Genomic DNA, 21,514 nt, shown 5'->3' with positions numbered 1-21,514 from the left:
CTGCAGTCCGAGCAGCAGTCCACGCACCGCAGTCTAAGCGGCAGTCTGGAGAGCAGTCCACGCACTGCCATCCAGGGTACAGTCTGTGCGCTGCATTTCCACTCACTCAGCTCTATGTATTGATTTTACGTCTGTTCAAAGACCACAGCTTCATGCAAGAGACTTTCTCCCTCCACTGCTCATGCTAGTCTGAGACCCTGGGTAGACTGAAGGTGGCAGTGAAGGTGACAAGGAGCCATGACGACAGAGAAAGCCTCACTCCACTGTTACAGCAGCACCGACAGCCACACAGCCCTTTAACTAGAGCGGTGAAAGCATCACCCAGCTGCACACCACCAGGGTAATTTCTAAACACTACACTACTGTGGAATCTTAACTGCAGACTGCCAATCTGAGATCCATGTCTAGAATTCTATAGTGTCAGAAGAACAAGAAATTGTTTTAAATCTTAAATTTAAAATCTGAAAAATCCAGCATCCAAATGGTGACTTTTAACATCCTCATCTTCAATATTAACTTATTTCTTTGGACAGCAGGTTTCCAGGCAGCAGCCATTGCAGCAAGAGAAACACTGTTGTCAAGGTCTTTCCTCTGAATATATCAGTGCACAGCAACAATGGGCAAATCACCAGCAGATGCCTTCTTGAATACGTGCAAAGCACATCAATTAAATTTCCACTACAACTCATTTTCTTTGGAATAGATTTTTTGGCTGTTTCAACCATACACACAACATGTAGTGTTCTCTTTGTGGAAGAAGACTCAGCTCTCATCATTCTTATTGAAGAAAGGGGGGAAAAAAGGATAGGAAAGAAAAAAGGAAGCTGTCAGTATCAAAATCAACTTCAGTGAAAACAAAAAGGTGGGAAGAAAGCAGCTGCCATCTGCAGCCCCTCTGTAGTGTGCTCAGGCAGCAGCAGGCTGCTCTCATACTGTTGCTACCTTTGAGCTTCCTGCAGCAGACAAAAGACAGGTTTTGGAAAAAAAAAACCCAAAACATAAACCAAATCTACTCACACTGTGACCCTCCTAACTATTTCAGTGCATTAAAGGACAGAAAATCCAGTTCTGTGATGGGCTTGGTGCCTGCAAGAAACAGGCTGGGTGCCTGCAAGAAACAGGCTGGGCACTGCTTTGCTTTTGGAAACTGAGCCCACAGCCTCTTTTCCATTTGCAGCAGCTCACTTGCAGCCACATCACTCACTCCAGACATGACTCTTGCAGCGTATTCAGCATGTTTTAAATATGCTCCACTTCGGAAAACAGAAACAGATCAAGCAAGACACTCTGCTGTAGGGCATCATTTCAGCATTACACTTGGGCCCAGAAGAGATCTATAAAGCCACAGGTAATGAATTCAGCAAGAGCCTTTGTTCTCGGAAACTTTGCCATTTGAAGTTAAGGGGTGCCACAAGATCTCTGAACCAGAACCAAAAGAGAAAAAATCATCTTTATCATCAGTGTGAAAACCTTGTCACGGTGCTGCTCAGACACTCTGGTTCAGCGCTGGTCAACATACAGATGCCCATCAGATTTCAGGGTGCAAATGCAGCTACTTCCCATAGCCTTTCCCATACAGCAGGTGGGAATGGCAGTAAGTGACTGGGATATCATCCCTGCAGCCAGGACAATCACAGCACCCCTCGGAAGGTGACCCTTTACACCTTTCTAGGCAGCCCAGGGAAATGCTGTGCATTTCACTTTGTCTTTGTGGCTGTTAGAAGTTTCCTCTCTCCACAGCCTGGTTTTACAGAAGGTGATATGAAGTGCTCAGCAATCTTACACCATTCTGCTCCTATCTTTTGTCAGCAACCTGACTAACTGCACTACCTGCCTCTGTGCTTGCCTGTCCCACTGGCTGTGTCTGCACTGGACTGACAGTTACAAAAGCACTCAGGCAGCCTGATATGGTAGACAAGGCTGAAGCCTAGCACCATGCCCAAAGCCCTGCTCCTAAGGCTTTCTAGCACAGCTCAGTGTACCCTGCAATAAAGAGATTACTTTTGTTGTTGTTTTAGCTCCTCACATTAAAAGACATCCCTCCTAGCTCTTTGTCAACACCCTGCTCCACCTCTCTGCTTTCTTGCATCTTTCTCTACACCAACAACTCTCTCCTGTTTCTTTGGTGACTGTAGTTTCTTGCCTCTTCTTGCCTCCACAGGATCACCAATCCTCTGCACCTTCTAGAGGCAAGGTTTCTACAAAAGTCTTTACTTAGACCTTTTCTATTTTGTAAATACAAAACCCAAATCCAATACTTTTGCACTGCCAAAACTCCAAGCTCCATTAGTCCACAGCCACCAACTACACCAGCAACTTTCAGAGCTTTTCAGCCTACTTCACTCCAATTAATCCAAATATTACCACTGAAGTAATTTTCCTTCCCCTTCCTGCAAGTCATATTCCCAATTTAAACCAATGTGCTTTTCCCCTGCTTCCTGCCTATTACATCATTTTAATGCCATTCACAACTTCAGCCTCATTTTCCATTCTTCACACTTCTGCTTTTAAAAGCTGCAGATCTTCCTCCACTACTGCTCTTCCTGCATGGAAAGAACTTTAAAGATTAAGTATTTTTTTTCTTCTTTTCTTCTTCAAGATTCTTATAATAAAAAATGATACATCTGGCAGCACTTTTCCTTCTCTAAGCTGTCCACCTAGATATGCAGCACCACAGATTAGGCACTATTCAGAATGAGGAAGTCTGTTTGCTCTACACTATGCCAGGTGTAGAGAAGGTAAGGCTCCAGCAAGCATATTTTTGCTGTTTTAGTGACCTCTGCAATACATGCAGAAACATTACAGCAATAACATTGAAAATGTCACATGATTTCCATGCATTTGTTAAAAAGAGGGGGAAAAAAGGAAGAAAGAATCCTCCTAATTTGATATAGAAGTAGAGGACTACCAACTGCATCAGCCACAGGACTTCAAACCTAGAATATGCTGCAACAAACCACTTAAACACACTCTTGGCCAATTAGCAGGACTGCACAGTCTGTAATTTAGAGCACAATAAAACATTGTTTCCCACTTTCCTCTGCCTTCTTTCAGCTCCTGACACAGCCTTCAGGGAGTGCAGAACATTGAGGCTTCCCTTCCTTGGCTGCACTGCACATCTGGTGTGCATTTTTCTGTATAGGTCACCGCTGTGTTCAAAAAGGAGGAGAGCAACACAAAGTACCATTCAGCATCTTAGCTATAAATCCTAGTGGACAACAGAAGTATAATCATAGCTTCAGGAATAGTCCTCCGTCAGTGATGGTGTTAAGGAAATCTGGAGGTCAGCCATCAGGTTATTCTGTATTCATAGAAAAATGGTCAGCCACCAGCACTGAGCAAGCAGGGTCACATCTAACAAATACATGGTGCACCATGGTGAAAACACTGTCTCTGAAACAACAAACACTTGCTAGCAACTAAAGCAGTCAAATCACAGAACATCAGGGGTTGTAAAGGACCTGCAAAGATCATAGAGTCCAACCTCACTGCCAGAGCAGGATCACCCAGGGCAGGTCACACTGCAACACATCCAGACAGGTTTTGAATGTGCCCAAAGGAGATGACTCCACAGCCTCTCTGACAGCTTGCTCCAGGGCTCCAGCACCCTTTCAGTGACAAACTCTTCCCTTCTGTTTCCATGGAGCCTCCTGTGCTCCAGCTTGTCCCCACTGCCCCTTGTCCTGTCATTGGACGTCCCTGAGCAGAGCCTGGCTGCATCCTCCCGACGCTGTCCTGCACATCTTTATCAGCAGCAACCAGGGCAGCCCTCAGGCTCTTCTGTTCTAAGCTCCAAGCCGTAGATCTCATCCTTCTTGCGAGCAGTGTGTCCTGGGCTTCCCAGCAACATCTCTTTCAAATGTTCACATATTTTAACTGCAAGGCCCAGAAAGCTGACAGAAGCCCCTGTAACACTGCTCTGTCCAAGGACATGGAGTGGTGACTACAAGCAGCTGTGACAACTGCACAGGGAAGGCAGCTGTGGTTGAAACAGCCTGATCTAATGCACTGTGCTTTATGCTTTCAGTGACTGAAGATCAGCTTCCATTTGAATCTGCCGAGTATCTGTGTGTCCATCAAAGAAGCATTCAGCTACACACAAGCAGAGATCAAGTTCTAGGTCTTCACTGAAGAGCAAGCACATCAGGGCTGGTTGTTTTTTCCTGGTTACTGAGAGTATGGGTGAATTTCTTAAGCCATGAACTTCATTAAGGAAATTATTTACAGGACTTGACTAGAGCATGAAGAATGTTAGAGTCAGCTGAGACTGCAAAAAGTAACTCATGACTAATTCCTCCAAAAGAGGCAAGAGAATAGGATGAAGGACTAAAACTGAGATCTTACCAGAGCTCTGCATGCTTGGGATCCAGTTTCTGTAACCAAAACAAACCCCCAGGATAAACATTTGAGTTTCTGTGTTAACACAGACCTGGAAATCCCATCATTACCAACAGAAGATTAAAAAAAAGGGAGAGAGTTTTCAGTGCACAGCAGTGCCAGGTAACTGCATGGTGTTCACTACCTTCAGATTTACACAGGCTGTCGTGATTATCATCTAGGAGACGTAAATGGAGAACAAGAAAGTTTCTTCACAAGAGCAGCTTTCATTTTATAGCCTTGGAGGAATAAAATTACTCATATTTTGCTAATATCTTGTAGGGGTTTTCAAGCCTGCTGTTCAGTGTGCACTGTCCCATGTCACCTTAGCCATTTCTCTGCACAAACACTCATTGCATTGTTTAGTTTACAGAACCAGGACGCCTTTTCTTCTCCTGGGAAAGAAGGGCTCATTCATTTTCCAGCCTCTTCATACTGGGCAACAGCTACCTTACAGCCAAATCACCCTATAAAATATCTTTCGGTGCCTTCAAAACATAGGAGAGATGAACAAAGACTAAAAAGTAATAGCAATTAGCATTTAGGAGCAGTTAGTCCTTCCAGTGGCTCTGCCAGGACACAGAAGCTGCCGAGCTAGCTAATAACAGTGGTGCAACTGATGAATGATACCCATCCTACCAGCCTGCCTCAACAGGCCAAAGTTAGATAATTCAACAGAAAGCATAAACCCCACTTGTGCCTGCTATGGCAACGCCAAGGCACTGAATGTCACTCTCCTGCTTCTGGAAACAACTCACTGCTTCGGTGCAAGTGTCCCGAGGTGACACTAACCGAACGATGGCATCTGAAAAGGGACAGAAGCAAATGTGCTTCCCACCGACACAGTCAGCAGCTGCTTTCAACCCACCACCACCACTGCCAGCAGCATCTTAAGAGAAACTGCTGTCTGATGCCCTCGACCTTGTCCCACTACTACAGCTGGAACAGATTTCATCAGTAACATGCCAGTGCAACTCTGTCTCCTATCAGCCAGCTTCAAAGCAGCAGACAAAAGCTTCTGCAGCCAGCCCTGAGAAGCGAATCTCCCTTACAGCTTAGACTCAGCCTTGGTTAATTTCCCAATTTTTATTATTTTTTTCTTACAAACTTCCTTTTGTCAGGAGGAGCCCTCTGCCTTGCCAGAGGACACACAATGAAGTATTTTCCACATCCTTCCTCTCGTCTGGATTAAATCCAGAATGGTTGCAATAGAAGTAAAGCTTCCTGTTCCCTCAGACATCTTGGAAATCAGTTCCCTCAACGGGCAGTAGTACAGGACCTCCCAAACACAGGCTGCAAGGACTAGCTCTCACTACAAACATTCTCTGCAGGATGGAGAACAGCCACAGGAGTCTTTCTTTCGTTAAGTCAGAAAAAAGGCAAGAACTTCCATTGTGTCTGTGCTAGTTTGAAGCAAGCTGGAATGTTTTGGTGAGAAGAACTAGATCATAGGCTGTGAAAGGAAAACAATGGTGATGTCTACTCCCCTCAGCGTCTTGCTGAAGAAAGGAAAACATTAGATAACACTCTCACCATTTTTGTCTCACTCTCTGGCTGGGCACTGACTGAGCTGCATCTCCCTAACCTCGCCTTCCACTCACCTTTGCTTCTTAACCTCTTGGCTGAACCTCTATTCTTCTTTAGGACTGGGGTAAGGTTGAGAGGGGCAAGGGGAAGGTGCAAGGGTGGTTGAGTGCCCCTCCTGGGGACTCAGGTTTCTGGGAGGGGAGTTGTGTTCCTGTATTACTTTTTACCCTGTATATTTGTGTATATTTCTGTATATACTGTGAATATCTGCTTGTATATTGTGCTAGCTGTAAATAAATAGCTTCATTTATATTCCCAGAGCTGGCTGAGACTAGTCTGGGTGATTTCTAAAGTTGGGGGGGGGGCAGGGAGCACCCAAACCATCACAGTGTCTCTGCAGTATAAACCAGCAGACCACATTCCACCTTTATCTCCAACACCTTCAGATGACAGCAGTATTCTTCACAGCACAGAATCTCCTTGCCCTACTATCAGCATAGAACCCATACCATGAGACAGGCTAAAGCTAAACATGGCAACAGGGACAGGGGAAAAGCACACTGCTCATTCTGCTCACTAGCTTATAATAGCCACTACAGGTTCTTCTGATTCCTCTTAGACTTGCTGGTAGAGCTATAAATCACCACAGCAGGCCCAGGCCCTGCTTCCATTACCTGAACAACGATGGTGAAATAGCAACTATTTGAACAACTGCCTACTTTTTGGTGCATCTTATGAGAGAAAAGCCAAGCCCTCAAAATGGCTTTTTTAGGGACCAGGAGAAGGATGGTATCTCTGCTCAGACATCTCACTTCACTGTTCCCTACCAGTAATTACAAAGCAATTCAAACCACAATGCAATACACAAATCTTGGGAGGAAAAGAATTCCAGACCACACAGGATCGACTGGCCCAGATGTTTTCATTTTAACACTAAAGCCACTTCTTTTTCTCCTCCACACCTCTTCACCCCACCACAATTCACCAGCAGAAGAAACAGTGAGGCAAAAATAAGTGGAGAAAAGAACACACACACTGAGATGACACAAATCAACAGGCAGAGAGACCCCTAACTGCAGGATTCTAGAAACTTATCACATTAGACTTTGATTTTTTTCCTGAGTTCAGTTTCCATTCAAAGTCTAAAATCAGTTTCTAGCCAGGTAACTGCAGCACTGCAGAGAGCTGGACTGCAATCTGCTGGAGCAGAGTCTGGAATCCCATAGGGGCACAAGGCTGCCTCCAGGGCAGGGAGCTTCTCTTCTGAGCCGTTCTTAAAGGTTAGGAAATGAAGACAAGAGAGGTGAGTGTGTGTACTTGCAGGGACAGGTTCCTTGCCTAAGCAGAGCACCTGGCCTGATTCCAGCTCTGGTATCCCACAGACAGGACCCATATGAAATTAAAGGGTCACAGAGCACTGGAATAGGCTTCCCAGGGAGGTCAGAGTCTCCTTCTCTGGAGACTTTCAAGGCCTGTCTGGATGTGTTCCTCTGTGATCTGTGTTAGATAGTATTGTCCTGCTCTGGCAAGGGGGTTGGGCTCAATGATCTCTTTGGGTCCCTTCCAACCCCTATGATCCTAAAGGAAAGCTCGACTGACCTGTCTGATCACCTTCAAGAGAGGCACTCTGCATCTCCCAGATTTATCCACATATTTGTTACCACATCCTAGTGAATTGAGATGAGACACTTGTGATTTCCAGCTGTGGTCAGAGAATGCTGGGATTGAGATAGATAGGGCCTTTTAGATGACCTGCCCTCCTGGCAGGGGAGGCTAGCCAGCTCTCTCAGGGTTAGAGAACCCAGCACTTCAAAGAAAGATGATTAAAGGCTGCTTGCTTAGCACATCCCTCTACTCTTTAACAGAGTCTCTGTAACTTTTATCCAGTCTAAACTGCAGTAATGATCTGAGCTCCCCAAATAATTCTTTTCTGCCTAAGTGTCACAGGGACTCCTGCTGAGCTACAGATTCCATAGGTAATTGACATTTTAAAGTCAATTTCTCAGTGACTATTTCCCCTCAGAAACAGGCAGTTTCAATACTAATACAAGCAAAGATCAAAGGCACTTTGAGATGGTCAACCTGTGAAGAAGTAAAACCCAGCACTTCCATGGGAGAATACAGAAGACTCTAAATTTTACTATTACTCCTTTTTGTGCAATTCCAAGTTTTGTTATGCTCCCACATCCTTTGGAGTTAGGGTGGAAGAAGTGACAGAAGGGGAAATTTTGCCCCAAATATTTTGTAGCAAGAACATCTGTACTGGGAGTGAAGCATAAAAAGCACACCCAAAGCACCTTCTGCACTTGGACTAGACAGGTCCCTCTGCTTTTCAAGGCAGCAGTTCTTGGACTGAAGGAACTGATGCACAGTACCCACAGCACCAGTGTGGCCCAGACATGCTGTCATTTATCTGTGACATCACTTGGGACACAACACAGTGGTTACTGCAGAAGTAGTAGGTATTTGAACAAGGCAGATAGAATTTGTGGCCGCACCAGGCTGGTTTGGTGGAGGGAAGTGAAAATCCAGCTTTATTGCACTGCTGAACCACAGCTGAGATGAAGTCTCAGAGAGACCACCCAGTGTAGCAGCTTCCAGGAGTAAGCAGATATCCATGGGCTGATGAATCTTCCCTGCTCAGCACAATAACTCCTAGCTACAACTGGAGCTGTGATGCACACCGCACACCTTCACTCACCTCTTTCAGTTCCTGTGCAACAGAATTAAGGCGTTCGTTTTCAGACTGAGTGTTGGCAAGGACGTTTCTGAGCTGCTTCAGTTCTGTCTGCAATTCCATAACCTTCTTCATGTAGTACTCTTCCTTGGTAGCTGATTCCTGAATCAAGGTCTCCTCTCTGCTCTCCCCATCTGCTGCTACCTTCTTGTGGTTGGTATGAGCCTGCCCAAAAGCCTAGAACAGTCAGAAGACAAATCTTATATCAGTAAATTCAGAATTATACATGAACACCTTCTGGTGGAAACAGCTGAAAATATTTTTTGGAGCAAAACAATGTAACCCTCTCCTACACTCTCCTTTCTGGGGACTAGACCTTTAAATGCTATCAAGTGACTAACAAAGGGTCCTCAAAAGTAACCCACAACAACCTAAGAGTGTTCTGTGCTGCAGAAACTCTTGCTGGGGGGAGGGCCCTCCAGCATATTATCTGCTTTTAAAAGAAGACTTTGGTTCTCACAGGATCACTTTAGATCACAGGATGCTAGGGGTTGGAAGGGACCTCTGGAGATTTTTGAATCCAACTCCTCTGCCAGAATAGGACCACAGAATCTAGCAGAGGTCCAGACAGCGCTGGCACTGATGGAGTAGCTGTAATGCCAGAGATCAATACTCTCTATTCATGCAGTACTTGCAGCAGACCTCTCAGTTTACAGATAACCTTAAGAGATATTACCAAGTTTGGGCTATAAATACCATTCAGCATGTAAGAGAATAAAAGCACTGACTGATAAACTCTCACTCTCAGGAGTGCACAGAGGATGCTGAGAAGTTTGCTCATGAATGTTAAAGTTTACCTGGTTTAGGTTGGTTTTGTTTGGTTTGGTTCATTGTATTTTGTTGTTTGGGTTTTTTTTTAGTGTAGCAAATCAAGGTCTTTGGACTCAATGAGACAGCTGCAAGCTGAGCAGACATTTCTGCACACACATGTTCTGTGCAGCTGGGTCAGACTCACTTCTGCAAAATCCCAGTCACAGAAAGCAGACTTGGCATTAAGAGCCTCTTCCATTTCCTGGGCTGGGAGCACACCGGCTGCTCCTGATGCAGCTCTGCCCGTGACACACAGCACTGCCCGCGGCCGCTCGCCGCCGGGGATCACCACCCCCTCAAACCTGCTAACCCACTGCCGCCGTAAGCGAGCGGGGTCAGCAGGGCTGCTCTGCAACCAGGCTAAGCTAACGTGGGTCACCGTGGCTGAAGTAGGTCAGCAGACGCTCACCCAACCAGCTCTGCTGCCTACTCTGGGAGACGTCATCTCGAGCAGAGTGCCAGCAAGGGGACTTAGAGGCAGGTCACAGCACTCTAACCACTTCAGCACGGCATGCCTCTGTCCAGAACTGCCCTCCTTGCCTTTCCTTTTTCCTACCCTTCTTGTTGAGGATATTCATTTTGCTTGGAAGTCTATCAGGTGATGCTCTTAGCAGCAGGTCTCCAACATGAGCAAGCAGCCTATACAGACACCTCAGCTGCTGCATTAAAGCAAGCCACCAGCGGCTTTCAGTGACAGATACTATGAAGCAAAGAGGTTAACATTTTCAGCGGGTGGAGATCTGTAACACTGCCTGGCAGTCGGAGTGAAGGCAATGCGATTCGCCAACGCTGTCCTTCAGCTGCTACATTGTGTGCGTGCCACAATTCACAACCCAAACACATCGGGGGCTTTGGGATGCCAGTGTCCATTCAGCAGGTTTATGCAGCCAACATTAACATGCCAAGGACATGTCTAACTTATGCATCCCACTTTCAATGAATCACCTTTTGCTAGCTCTTCCAAAACACAGTCACCACGAAAACCCTCAAACCTGCTTGGAAAAGCAGATTGCAGCATTTTCTGCACACTAGAGCAGACACACTAAAAGACCAGGCTTGAAACATGATGGAAGGTGCTAGCTCTGCCTGCACTTAAAGATTTCCACATGTTGCCCCCATCAGACTAAATTTTATTTCAGATAAGCAAGTCAAGAGATAAAGGAGGGAAATCTCCATTCAAGAAATCCCAGCCAGATCCAGTGAGAGAACCCAAGGGAAATTAAAAAGCCTCACGTTTCAGACAGCAAGGAAAGCACCATCTGTGCAAGTCAAATGACTTCCACAAAGCAGCTTAAAGGCCTAATACCCAAGATCTCCCTAATGTTAAAGGGATAACAAAACCCAAGCAAGCCTCTAGACTTGCTTTATGAAGAAAAGAATGAAGATCCACCTTTTCCAGACCTGCATTTATTACAGATCTCTGACACAGAGCTAGGGCTCTGGGCACCCATTTCCCAGTGAAGTGGCACCGTTTTCTTCAGAGCAGGATGCCAATGCCAAGCACAGTGAGGCTCAGGATACTCAGGACAACTTCTGAGCAGCCAGACGGCAGAGCTCCACCTGAGGAACTCAGCAATGTTGCTAAGAGAAATTCTTGAGAACAACGACTAACTTGTCCTTAAAACGTTTGTTGATGACTCTAGGCCTTGGGTTTCTTTAATACCCAAAAAGAGAATGTCACCATTCTGCAGGAGCCACTACCAGCAGGAAGCACTTGAAGACGGAAACTGGGATAGTGGATGAGACTGGGGGCTTTTTAATCCAATATCCTGTCTTCTGTATAGGCTGATGCCAGATGCCTTGCAGAAAGGTGCAAGAAACCCCATAATCTCCCCAGGGGTGGGGACTGCCTTAAGCCCTGAAGCAGAACACCTATTGTTAAATTTGAAGAGCTATTAATACTGATATCCACCTAAACTATCCCCCTTTTTTTCCCCATGGTTTATGCATTTTTGGCCTCACTAAAATCCTACAGCAATAACTTCTGCATTTAAAATCATGTTCTCAAATGAGAGGTTTCTGTCAGTTCACATTTTGCACATGTTTTCATAAGAGAGGATATGTTTTTGTTCAGAGACTTGAAACCTGTAGGGCCATTTTCCTTTGAACCAAGTGAGTGTCAAACACTTATCAGCCAAGGTGCTTGCAGTTAGGAGGTGTGAGGACTGTGCACCTCACTCAGCTCACACGCTGAGCTCAAAAGATGCACCAAAGCATTCCACTGAATTATTGCCAAGAACCTGCTGCTGAAGGCGTGGTGAAGCTGCAGATCAGCTGAAGCCCTGACACAGGAGGATGATTGCCTTCCAGTCTCTGCTGCCCACCCGGTTCCTAACTCAAGCCAGGATGCCACTGGCTTTTTTTGGCCACCTGGACACTTCTGGCTCATTTTCAGTGACTGCCAACCAACACCTCCAGGTCCCTCTCCAAGTTGCAGCTGTCCAACCATACACCGCCAAGTTCGTAGCTCACCACGGGGTTGTTGTAACCCAGGTGCAGGACCTGGCACTTGGCCTTGTTGAACTTCATGCAACAAGCCTTGGCCCATGCGTCTCATCTCTCCAGATCCCAATTGAAAGCTTCTCTACTCTCTGGATGCCATCCTGTCCCTCCAGCATATCAACTACACCACTCAGCTTGGTGTCACCTTCAAACCTGCTGAGGGTGCCTCAGTCCCACTCTCTACAGCATTGGTAAAAATAGTGAACAGCACTGATCTCAGCATGGATCCCTGAGGGACACCACTTGTCACTGATCTCCATCTGGGCATCGAGCCATTGAGCACTGCCCTCTGGAGAGAGATTTTCCATATATTTACATATTAAATATCAAGGAAATGTCTATAAATTTACTCTTCAGCCAAAGATGTTTAAAATCTTAAGCAGTCAAAACTCTCCTCAGCAATTACAAATGGGGAAAGGAATTTGGACAGCAAGCAGATGAGGCAGACACACCCTGGTAACAGACATGTGGTATAAAATGGTCAAAGGCAGCTCACTGCAAAAGGAGCCCTGGATCAAACTGCACTTACCCCAGGTTTAAAGTGCTCATTTCCAAAAGACCGACTCAGTAAAAGGTGAAAGTGCCCCTGGGCTTGGCGATTACACACAGGCTCACTGCTACAGTTTGCAGGAGGAGTCTGATCTCAATCAGAACAAATAAGCAGATAGTTTTTGCATGAAAGAGAGAGATTTTGAGAAGAAAGTGCTCCTGATGCCCTGAAGAGCAGCACACTTGTTAAGGTGCAGGTACTTCTGCCCAAAGGCTGTTTCCATGTAAAACAGAAGCTTTTCCTATAAGTACCTTTAGAGGCAGCTGTCACTGTCCAAATGAAAGGTGAAGAATCTCTGGAACAGATCTTGGAGAGTTTCAAAAGCTAGGGTTCTCTCAAAATATTTGGTGTCATGTAGGAGGCACAAAACCTGGTTTGGGCCATGTTCAAAAGCCAGACTCTCTAGGCCTTGTGTAAGCTCAGAACAGTGCTGCTTTGCTGGCCTCTTTCTTTGACCTATCACTCCAGACTGCACCCAAACCATGCTGATTCTGCTTCCACGTTTTCTGGGACTGAGGCTGCTGAAAACACAAGGGTCATGGATGAGCTGGAACCTCGCCAGCTGAGTAGAGCACAAAATACTGTGATGCGACTATAAAACAAACAAGCTAACAAAAAAGGCCAGCAGAAGTGATGCTGAGATGAGTTCTTGCTGAGCTAGAGCAAACACAGTACAATTTCAAATCCTTTCCTGACTCCTACAAGGACTTGGTGTCCCTAAAGCTCTGCTGAGATCTGACACTAGTCCACACAGTGCCAGGGACTATAGCAGGCTTTGGAGACTGCCCTGTGCTGTACCCATCACCTTATCTAGCATGCAAGGCACACACTGAACCAGAGCAAAAATTGAAAGGCAAAGAGAAATCCTCAGAGCTGCTTAAACTGTACACACTAACGAGGAGTCAGCATCCTTCCCTCCCCTGTGCTGGTACAGAGGAACAGACATCAGCAATAAGAGCTTCCTCTTAGTCAGGCAGAACGAGGGGGAGGTTCCTGTGCCCTGAAAGAACACACCCAAGAAAACACAAAACACCCCAGATATTTTAGGGAAGTGGTTCTGTGAAAGAAGTTGCTTACAAATTCATCTCTCATCTGAAACTGAACTCAAATGTTCTCCATTGAAAAAACCTGGAAGGCAGGGGAAGACAACTGCCTAGCATCATTTGAAGGGTTAAGAGGGATGAAAAAATCTTGATCCTAGTCACAGGCAAAAACTGATAGCAAAACAAGATGTGCCAAGGACCATCAGCATTGTCCTCCTGTTATCTCTTACACAAAAGCCTTCGTACAGTGATTAGGATCAGGGACTCAGGGGAAGTCACACAAACAAAATCACCTGAGGCTGCTAGGTACATGCCAAAGAATGGTGCCCTCTTGGGATTCATACCAGTTTTCAAGATCTTGGGTAACTGGATGGCTTTACTGCTAATGAAGTTTCACATTACCCTTCTTTTACACTGCCTAGCTCCAGCATCCCCCCTGCTGGGTAGGACACTAGCTCCAGCAGCCCTGTGTTCTACTAAAAGCAGCATTCAGGTTACAAACCATCCAGCACCTATATGTTGCAGCTTGCTTCAGATGTTACGAAACTCTAGCACTGCAGTTCTCAGGATTATACACTTCAGAAGCCAAGACTTAATCTTTCGCACTTCAAAGAGCATAAACCCAGAGGTGCCCAACCCTACTTTGCTCCCCAAGCCGCTCTGTTTGGGCTGCTGCTCTGTACTGTAGGTTATCTTGCTACCTTCAGGGGTCAGGTTGTTTTACTTGTACAACTACGGAGCTAGTAAAGTAGATGCAGTTGTATGCAGTTAGTAACAGATTCCAGCCAGCAGTGATATTTGGTACACGAGCTCTGGATAAAATCAACAGCTGCAGTCTGCTGCAGATGTACCTTGCTATTGATATTGAACTTGAAAGGTGTTTCTCTGCTTATTCCACAAACTTGATATAGTAACAAAAAAACAAAGAGAAACTTGGAGGGGGGAAGGAGAGTCAAAGAGACCAATTTCAGTTCTTCAAGTCAATTTGTAACTGCAAACAAATCTGGGAAACCAGGACTGTCACTGCAATGGAAAAGAACACGAAATTCTGCCTTCAAGTCAGTGTTTAAGCAGAAATCCTTCAGGGGAAGGGGAGTCAAGACGTTAGGGATGTAAAGCAGTTAACATTTGACACCCTGCTTGGAATGGATGTGGATTTCTTGAGTGACCACACTTTTTTTTCCATTAGGCCTTTGACAAACAAGTGAAGATGTGTGTATTTCAGTACAAAGACCAAAGGTGACAGATCTGATGCAGTATGGCAATGTATTTGTACTCCTTCACCCCCTCCCACACACAGCAGTCTTGACTTTCTCTGTCAGGGACTAGCTGCTATTAAAAATCTCATACCCAAGTGCCATGTAAAAGACCACCTCTGCTATAATGACAAGCTGAGGCAGCTGGGGTTGTTCAGCCTGGAGAAGAGAAGACTCCAGGAGGACCTAAGAGCTGCCTTCCAGTACTTGAAGGGATCCTACAGGAAGGCTGCAGAGGGACTTCTTACAAGAATGTCCATTGATAGGACAAGGGGAAATGGATTTAAATCGAAGGAGAATAGGTTAAGATTAGATCTTAGGAAGAACTTCTTCACTACAAGGCTGACAAGATTCTGAATGGATTGTCCAGAGAGGCTGTGGATGACTCCTCTCTGGAGATGTTCAAGGCCAGGTTGGATGGGGCCTTGAGCAACCTGGACTAATTGAAAGGTGTCCCTGTTCATGTCAGGGAGGTTGGATTAGATGATCTCTAAAGTCTCTTTCAGCCTGAGCCACTTCATGATTTTGTTTTTAAATTAAAAAAATCGAATCAAAACAGGCACAAGAGAGCAGAAGACAAGAAATGTTTTAATCCAGCCACTCATCCTGCAAACAGGCCTGTGCTGACAATGGCCACAGAAGGGGCTGCAAGAAAAGTCTCCCATTCAGTCTTCACCTCTATCTATCTATCTCATCTTCCCCAGCACTGTCCTCCCCATGTTGTGATTTAGGAGAGTTTAATCTGTGCTGGGCAGTGTTACCTTTGGCAGTGCTGACTGCAGCTTTTCTGAAGAGCTGCACTGAAACTCAGCTGGCAATTTCAGTTACATTAAATATGTCTACTGGCACAGTGTATTCCTCTTGTGCACTGCGTTCAAGTATGCTCATTTCCAGCCTTGTAAAGTAGCCTGTTTGTTCTCCTCAGAGACAGGAGGGCACCCGGCTGAGAAACCAGATGTACATTTCCTTGCCCCAAAACACCAGCCCCAGCAGACCAGAAGGGATGCTTTGGCAATGCCAGAAAATGCCAGGAGGGAAAGGCTGGTAGCACTTTGCTTCCATTCGAGCTCAGGCAGCATGATCACCAGACTTACACCAGGTTTGAACAAGGTTTCAGGTTCAGCAGGAAGAAATGCTAATGCCTCACAAAATCAGTGTTCTCCCTCACAGAGTAGAGAGATGTTCCACAGATGATTTTAGAGGGAATTTTTTTTAATGGTAAAAACTCTCTGGAGGTATACTTAGAAAATATTGCTTCAGTGCACTGCTGCTGGCCTGAAGAGATTTGATGACAAAAGTCTAATTTTGACTGTCAGCTTAGTTAGCTGGAGATTTAAACTGCATCAGCTCCCAGGCCAGAGGGCAAAAATCCAACTGTGCCTACATCAGTAGCTAAGCAATAACTGTGCCTGTTGTTACAAGAGCTAGTGGCCAGATATTGGCCATGTGGGTGACAGCTGGGGAGGGCTACAGCCTCCTCTACCAATCAATGCTCCTTTCATATGACAAAAAGATAAAACAGAGTAAATGGAAGCAGTAGAAATGGCTCGGGGCAGTGCAGGAGACACTGAACTTCACATCAGCAGCACACGAGTGCTCCATTTCCATTGCTTTTGTGATCTGGTATGTAGGATCGTCTTACAGGCGTGAACCTAGAGCTGTAGAGGCTCTGAAGGGATTAACTGAAGCTGAAAGCTTGGCTTCAGGTGTGGAAATTGCTGAAGCAGCTAAAAATCGTTTTGATTCCAAAGTGAAGTCATGTGCAAAGGTGTTAACATGACAGCTCTTGTGTCAGGAGATTGGGAAACAAACAAAAGATCCAGCGTGAGGAGCGCTGAGAACCTTTGTTTCTCCTGACACTCTCCTTGCCCTCCCCTACCTGCCCTTGCAGATCACAGCTCAGGTGTGACAGAGCTGCTCCTCTGCCTGCTCTCTCCTCAGCAAGGCTAAGAGCCCTACCAGTGAATTTTTCTTAGCCGTTTTGGTTCTTGTCCTTCTGCTCCCTCATGGAGCAACAAATCAGACGCATTAGTGAGCGAAGTGTTAGAACCAAAACTACCTTAATAAGAGCAGGCAAATTGGACAGCAGGAATTAAGCAGCCTTTCCATAAAACCTTCATCCTCAAGCATGGAAGTCTAAATCGACAACTGCATGAAATAAAAACAAAGAAAGAAACAAGAAAATCAAAACCTAACAAACCAAAGCAATCCAAACCTACACTGTATGCACTCTGGGTTTGGATTGCCTTTTTGTTTGTTTCTTTATAGTATATTTTTATAGCAAAAAAAAACCAATGTGAAAACTGCAATGCAAAACAACTCAATCATACTTTTTTTCAGGTGGGGTTTATGGGCAGCTTTTTAAGGCAGAAAGGGTTAACAGCCAGATACTTCAGGACTATAGAAGTGCTACTTTGACATAGTTTCCCTAAAGAAAGAAACTAGACATTTCTTTGGAGCTTGTAGCTGTGCTCACCTGGCATCGATTCCCTCCTAACAGTCTCAAATGTTCAAACTGCTTTCTTAATTTCAAAGTTTTCCTGCCCAAGCCAAAACTATTCCTTTGTTTCATAAAGGCCACAGCCCAGGTATGAAGTGACAACTGCTACTGAATGTTCTTGACCCAGGGCAGAAATTCTTGGGCTAATCCTTCCTCTTGTGGAGTTAATTTTTAAGGCAGTTCCTGTCCTGCTCACAGTAGACAGATAAAACATACTGAGGGGGTGAAAAGGTTGCTCTCTGTTCTTTCAAACCCTACTGAATATAACATGCCACAAACCAGCCCCACTAGTGTCACAGGGACAGAGGAACACTTTTGCTCCAGCACAAGAAGAAAAAAAACAAACCATCTTCTACTTTAAACTGCCCCCAGATTCTCCACATCTCCTGCTGGAACTGGACCTTCAGACCAGTAGGAACTACACAATCTGGAAACACATTAAGATTGGAATGAGCTGCCCAGAGAGGTGTTGGAGTCACCAACCCTGGATGTGTTTAAGAGTCGTTTGGATAGAGTGCTTAAGGATATGGTTTAGGGTGAATTTTGTAGAGCAGGGTTATAGGTTGGACTTGGTGATCATGAGGGTCTTTTCCAACATGCATGTTTCTGTGATTCTGTGACTTTGCCCCACCATTCCTCAGTGGGAAACACAAAAGGCAAACCACGAAGGATCACCAGTGGGTGCAGCCATCAGCCTGATGGCAAAGGCCATCCCGCAGGCCCTGCGTGGCAAACAGACTGGCCTGCAAATAGGTCAGGCTGTCATGCATAATTCATAGGAGCTTCCCCATGACTTGTTTTGACTCAGCCAGGCACTGCTAGCCAGTAGCTCTGTGCTGCTATGAAGGACAAGTTCAAACCCCTGCTCACCTCTATTCGTCGCACTGCAGCACACACCTCTGCACGCAGCATGCAAGGGATTGCATTGGGTTTGATGCTGCCCTGAACAGAGAGCTAAGGCTTGACATAGAGTTCAGCAGAAGGCTTTCGGATTTCATACAAAGTAAGAGATTTCAGAGGGAAAACAGGGAAAAGGACAAGTTCAAATATTCATGCTGCAGAATAGCAGCATGAATAGCACCTCTGATCTACTCTCCGAGCTAAGACCTGCACAGCCAACACTGGCATTAACCTACAGAGGGTCTCCCCTTTCTGTAAATACACAACACTAGGTAAGAACTTACACACAGGTCTTGGATTGCTGCTGCTCTCAGAAGATGCTGGAAGTAGTAGAGAGACAAGCAGTTTGCTTGTAACATTTTTACACTTCTCATGCTAGAAATTCAGCTCTCCCAGAAAGGAAGAGGCGCTGCTGTCCGTTCATCATTAAAGAGAGGTTAAAAGGCCTTACCCAAGGTTAAACATCAATAAATACAACCCCAAAGCCTGCAGAGTCTCCTGACCAGGCAACTTTCCATTTCATTACTCCCTGCAAGCAAATACCTAGGTTGAGAACTAATTTCTGCTGGCACATTCGATTGCATCACAGTATTCAGCTACCCTGCCCATGTCTGCTCGCCGCAGCACTGGCTGGCAGCATGGAACTTGCAGAAGGGGTGGGGTATTAAGGTACCTCTGGGGAAGTATCAAACAGGCTTCTTCAAAATTAAATCAGTACACTCAAAAAAACCCAACCCCAAAGAACCAAAAGCTAAACCAACAAACCACCAGGTGAAATAAATAAATTCAGAAGACAGAGAGGAGTAAGCCACCTGATCTGTCATTAAAACTAGTAACATACAACCTCCATGACAATCCAAATTGGATACAAACCAAAAGAGCCCCTTCCAGGATAGTCCCACCCCCAACACTGTTTCTTCCTGTATACACTCCTGTTTCACCCCTATCTTATTGTTTGGTTTTGAAGTCTTTTTAGTCTTCCGTGTTGAAGAACAATGACTTGGAGAGAGATGTCAGTAGGATGACTTCACTTCTGAAGTCAAAAGGCTGATCAATATTGTCACATCGACTTCCACAGAACTATGGGGACAGGCTGGGAGAGTTGGGGCTGTTCAGCCTGGAAAAGGCTCCAGGAAGACCTTAGAGGAGCCTTCCAGTATCTGAAGGAGGCCTACAAGAAAGCTGCGGAGGGACTTTTGACAAGGGCTTGCAGTGGCAGGAGAAGGGACAATGGTCTAGGTGGCTGGATAGGACTGGGTGCTAGGTTGGACTGGATCATCTTGGAGGTCTCTTCCAACCTGGTTGATCCTATGATTCAGACTGGAGATTAGGAAGAAATTCATTCTCGAGTAAGGGTGGGGAGACACTGGAACAGGCTGCCCAAGGAGACAGTGAATACCCCTTCCCTGGAGGTATTGAAAGCCAGGTTGGATGAGAGCTTGAACGACCTGGGCTAGTGAGAGGTGTCTCTGCCCATGGCAGAGGAGTTGGAACTAGATGAACTTTAAGGTCCCTTCCAACCTAAACCATTCTATGAAAGATCACCAACATGAATGCAAGACAAAATTAGCACAGGTACAAAGATCCACACCAGACAAAGAAATAATGGGCCAAAAGGAAAGGTGGAAAAAAGAAATCCCCATACACTGGTCATGCTGTGTCTAGGTACTGCCTTTTTTCTACCTAGTCAGTGGCAGGCACAGAGAAGAACCCCCAACCTTCACCTTCCTACCAAAAAAAAAGTAAGAATTTTCCTGTCCTTTGCCCAGTTTCATCCCCCCCAAAGATTAAAGGAAATACACCTCGGGGAAGAAAATAACAACAAACAAAAACCCAAACCACACTTGCTCATAAAAGTGTTTGCTATATTAAATGTGGTGTCTGGTTCTTGCAATTGCTTTTCTCTGCTGAGTAAGACAAGTTATTAACAGCTATAAATCTCTAGGAGACTAGTTTTACTCCCAGTTCTTTAGTACATTTCTTGATCAGCCATTTCATCACTTTCTGCTTCAGATCCTGACCTGTGGTAGGGAAACAACAGTCCCAGCACTCTGTGAGCTACAGGGCAATATTAAATCTACTAAAAAGGAGGGCAGGAACACAATCATCAAGTTCTGATTTTCTGCTTCACCTACGATATGAAGAAGCAGGTGAAATCAACCTAACCCCTAGGCCAAAAATGTGATCACTTTCCAGAAGAGAATCATACAGCCCATACAGGAGGAAGAACAAACTTCACCTGTGGTACTGCTTCAGCACATTCAACCTTTCATTAGCTAAGGTTTCTTCATTTTAGCTTTGTTGTCATCTAAATGTGCCAGGGACAGGATGGACTTGTGGGCTTCATAACAAATGGGAAAAGCTTGTACTCACTCCTGACTTGCACCCTGAGTCATGACTACTACTTCACACCTACTTCTGTCACCACTGGCCAAGGCCTGTCTCCTCAGAAGCATAATCCACAGGAGCACATTGATGTTGTCACACCCAGAACCAGAGGACAGATGCAAAGTGATTATACAGCAAATTAGTTTTGTTCATGCTGACACCACTGTGATGCCCATGAAAATCTGTGCAGTGCTGGTATTCACCAGCCTCCCAAATTCCTCTATAACCAACACAAGAATCACAGAATACATCCAGTTGGAAGAGACCTCCAAGCTCATCCAGTCCAACCCTTGACCCAGCACTGAAATGCCAACACTAAACCATGTCCCTAAGCACCAGCTCCACAGGCTGCTTGAACACTCCTAGGGATGGGGACTCCAGCACTGCCCTGGACAAATCATTCCAATGTTTGAGAATCCCTCCAGTGCAGAAATATTTCCCAGCATCCAGCCTGATCCTCCCTGGAGCAGCTTGGAACCATTTCCTCTGCTCCTGTCTCTTGCTGCCAAGGAGCAGAGGCTGCCCCCTCCTCACTCCAACCTCCCTTCAGGGAGCTGTGTAGTGCAATGAGGTCTCTTCTCAGTCTGACTGAACACCCCCAGCTCCCTCAGTCCCTCCTCGTAACCCATGTGCTCCAGGCCCTTCTCCAGCATCATTGCCCTTCTCTAGAGGAACTCCAGCCTCTCAATGTCCTTCCTGGAGTGAGCAGCCCAGATCTGAACACAGTACTTGAGGTATGGCCTCAGCAGCGCTGAGCACAGGGGGACGATCCCCTCCCTGTCCCTGCTGCTCACCCTGTTTCTAACCCAAACTTTAAAGGTTTGAGTCCAAAAGCAAAGAGGAAGAATGAAAAAAAAATCCTTCTTCCTGGAACACAACTCCTGCGCTCAGCCAGCAGAGCACAGGTAGCCAAGACACTGTCCT

At 45.7% G+C, this 21,514-nt stretch overlaps 1 protein-coding gene across 5 annotated transcripts in view; it reads right to left on the bottom strand.

The window, feature by feature from the left end:
* BICD2 (BICD cargo adaptor 2) overlaps positions 1 to 21,514 on the bottom strand; it is a 67,527-nt gene that overhangs the window by 25,532 nt on the left and 20,481 nt on the right. For all 5 annotated transcript variants that reach the window (XM_064156265.1, XM_064156264.1, XM_064156266.1 and 2 more), the window contains exon 2: positions 8,606 to 8,818. In XM_064156265.1, the coding sequence (XP_064012335.1) occupies positions 8,606 to 8,818 (213 nt within the window). The remainder of the gene's footprint in view (positions 1 to 8,605; positions 8,819 to 21,514) is intronic.

The sequence above is a fragment of the Pogoniulus pusillus genome, chromosome 16 (assembly GCF_015220805.1).
Source record: "Pogoniulus pusillus isolate bPogPus1 chromosome 16, bPogPus1.pri, whole genome shotgun sequence".
In the NCBI taxonomy this organism is placed as follows: Eukaryota; Metazoa; Chordata; class Aves; order Piciformes; family Lybiidae; genus Pogoniulus; species Pogoniulus pusillus.
This window is presented reverse-complemented; position numbering and strand designations above follow the sequence as displayed.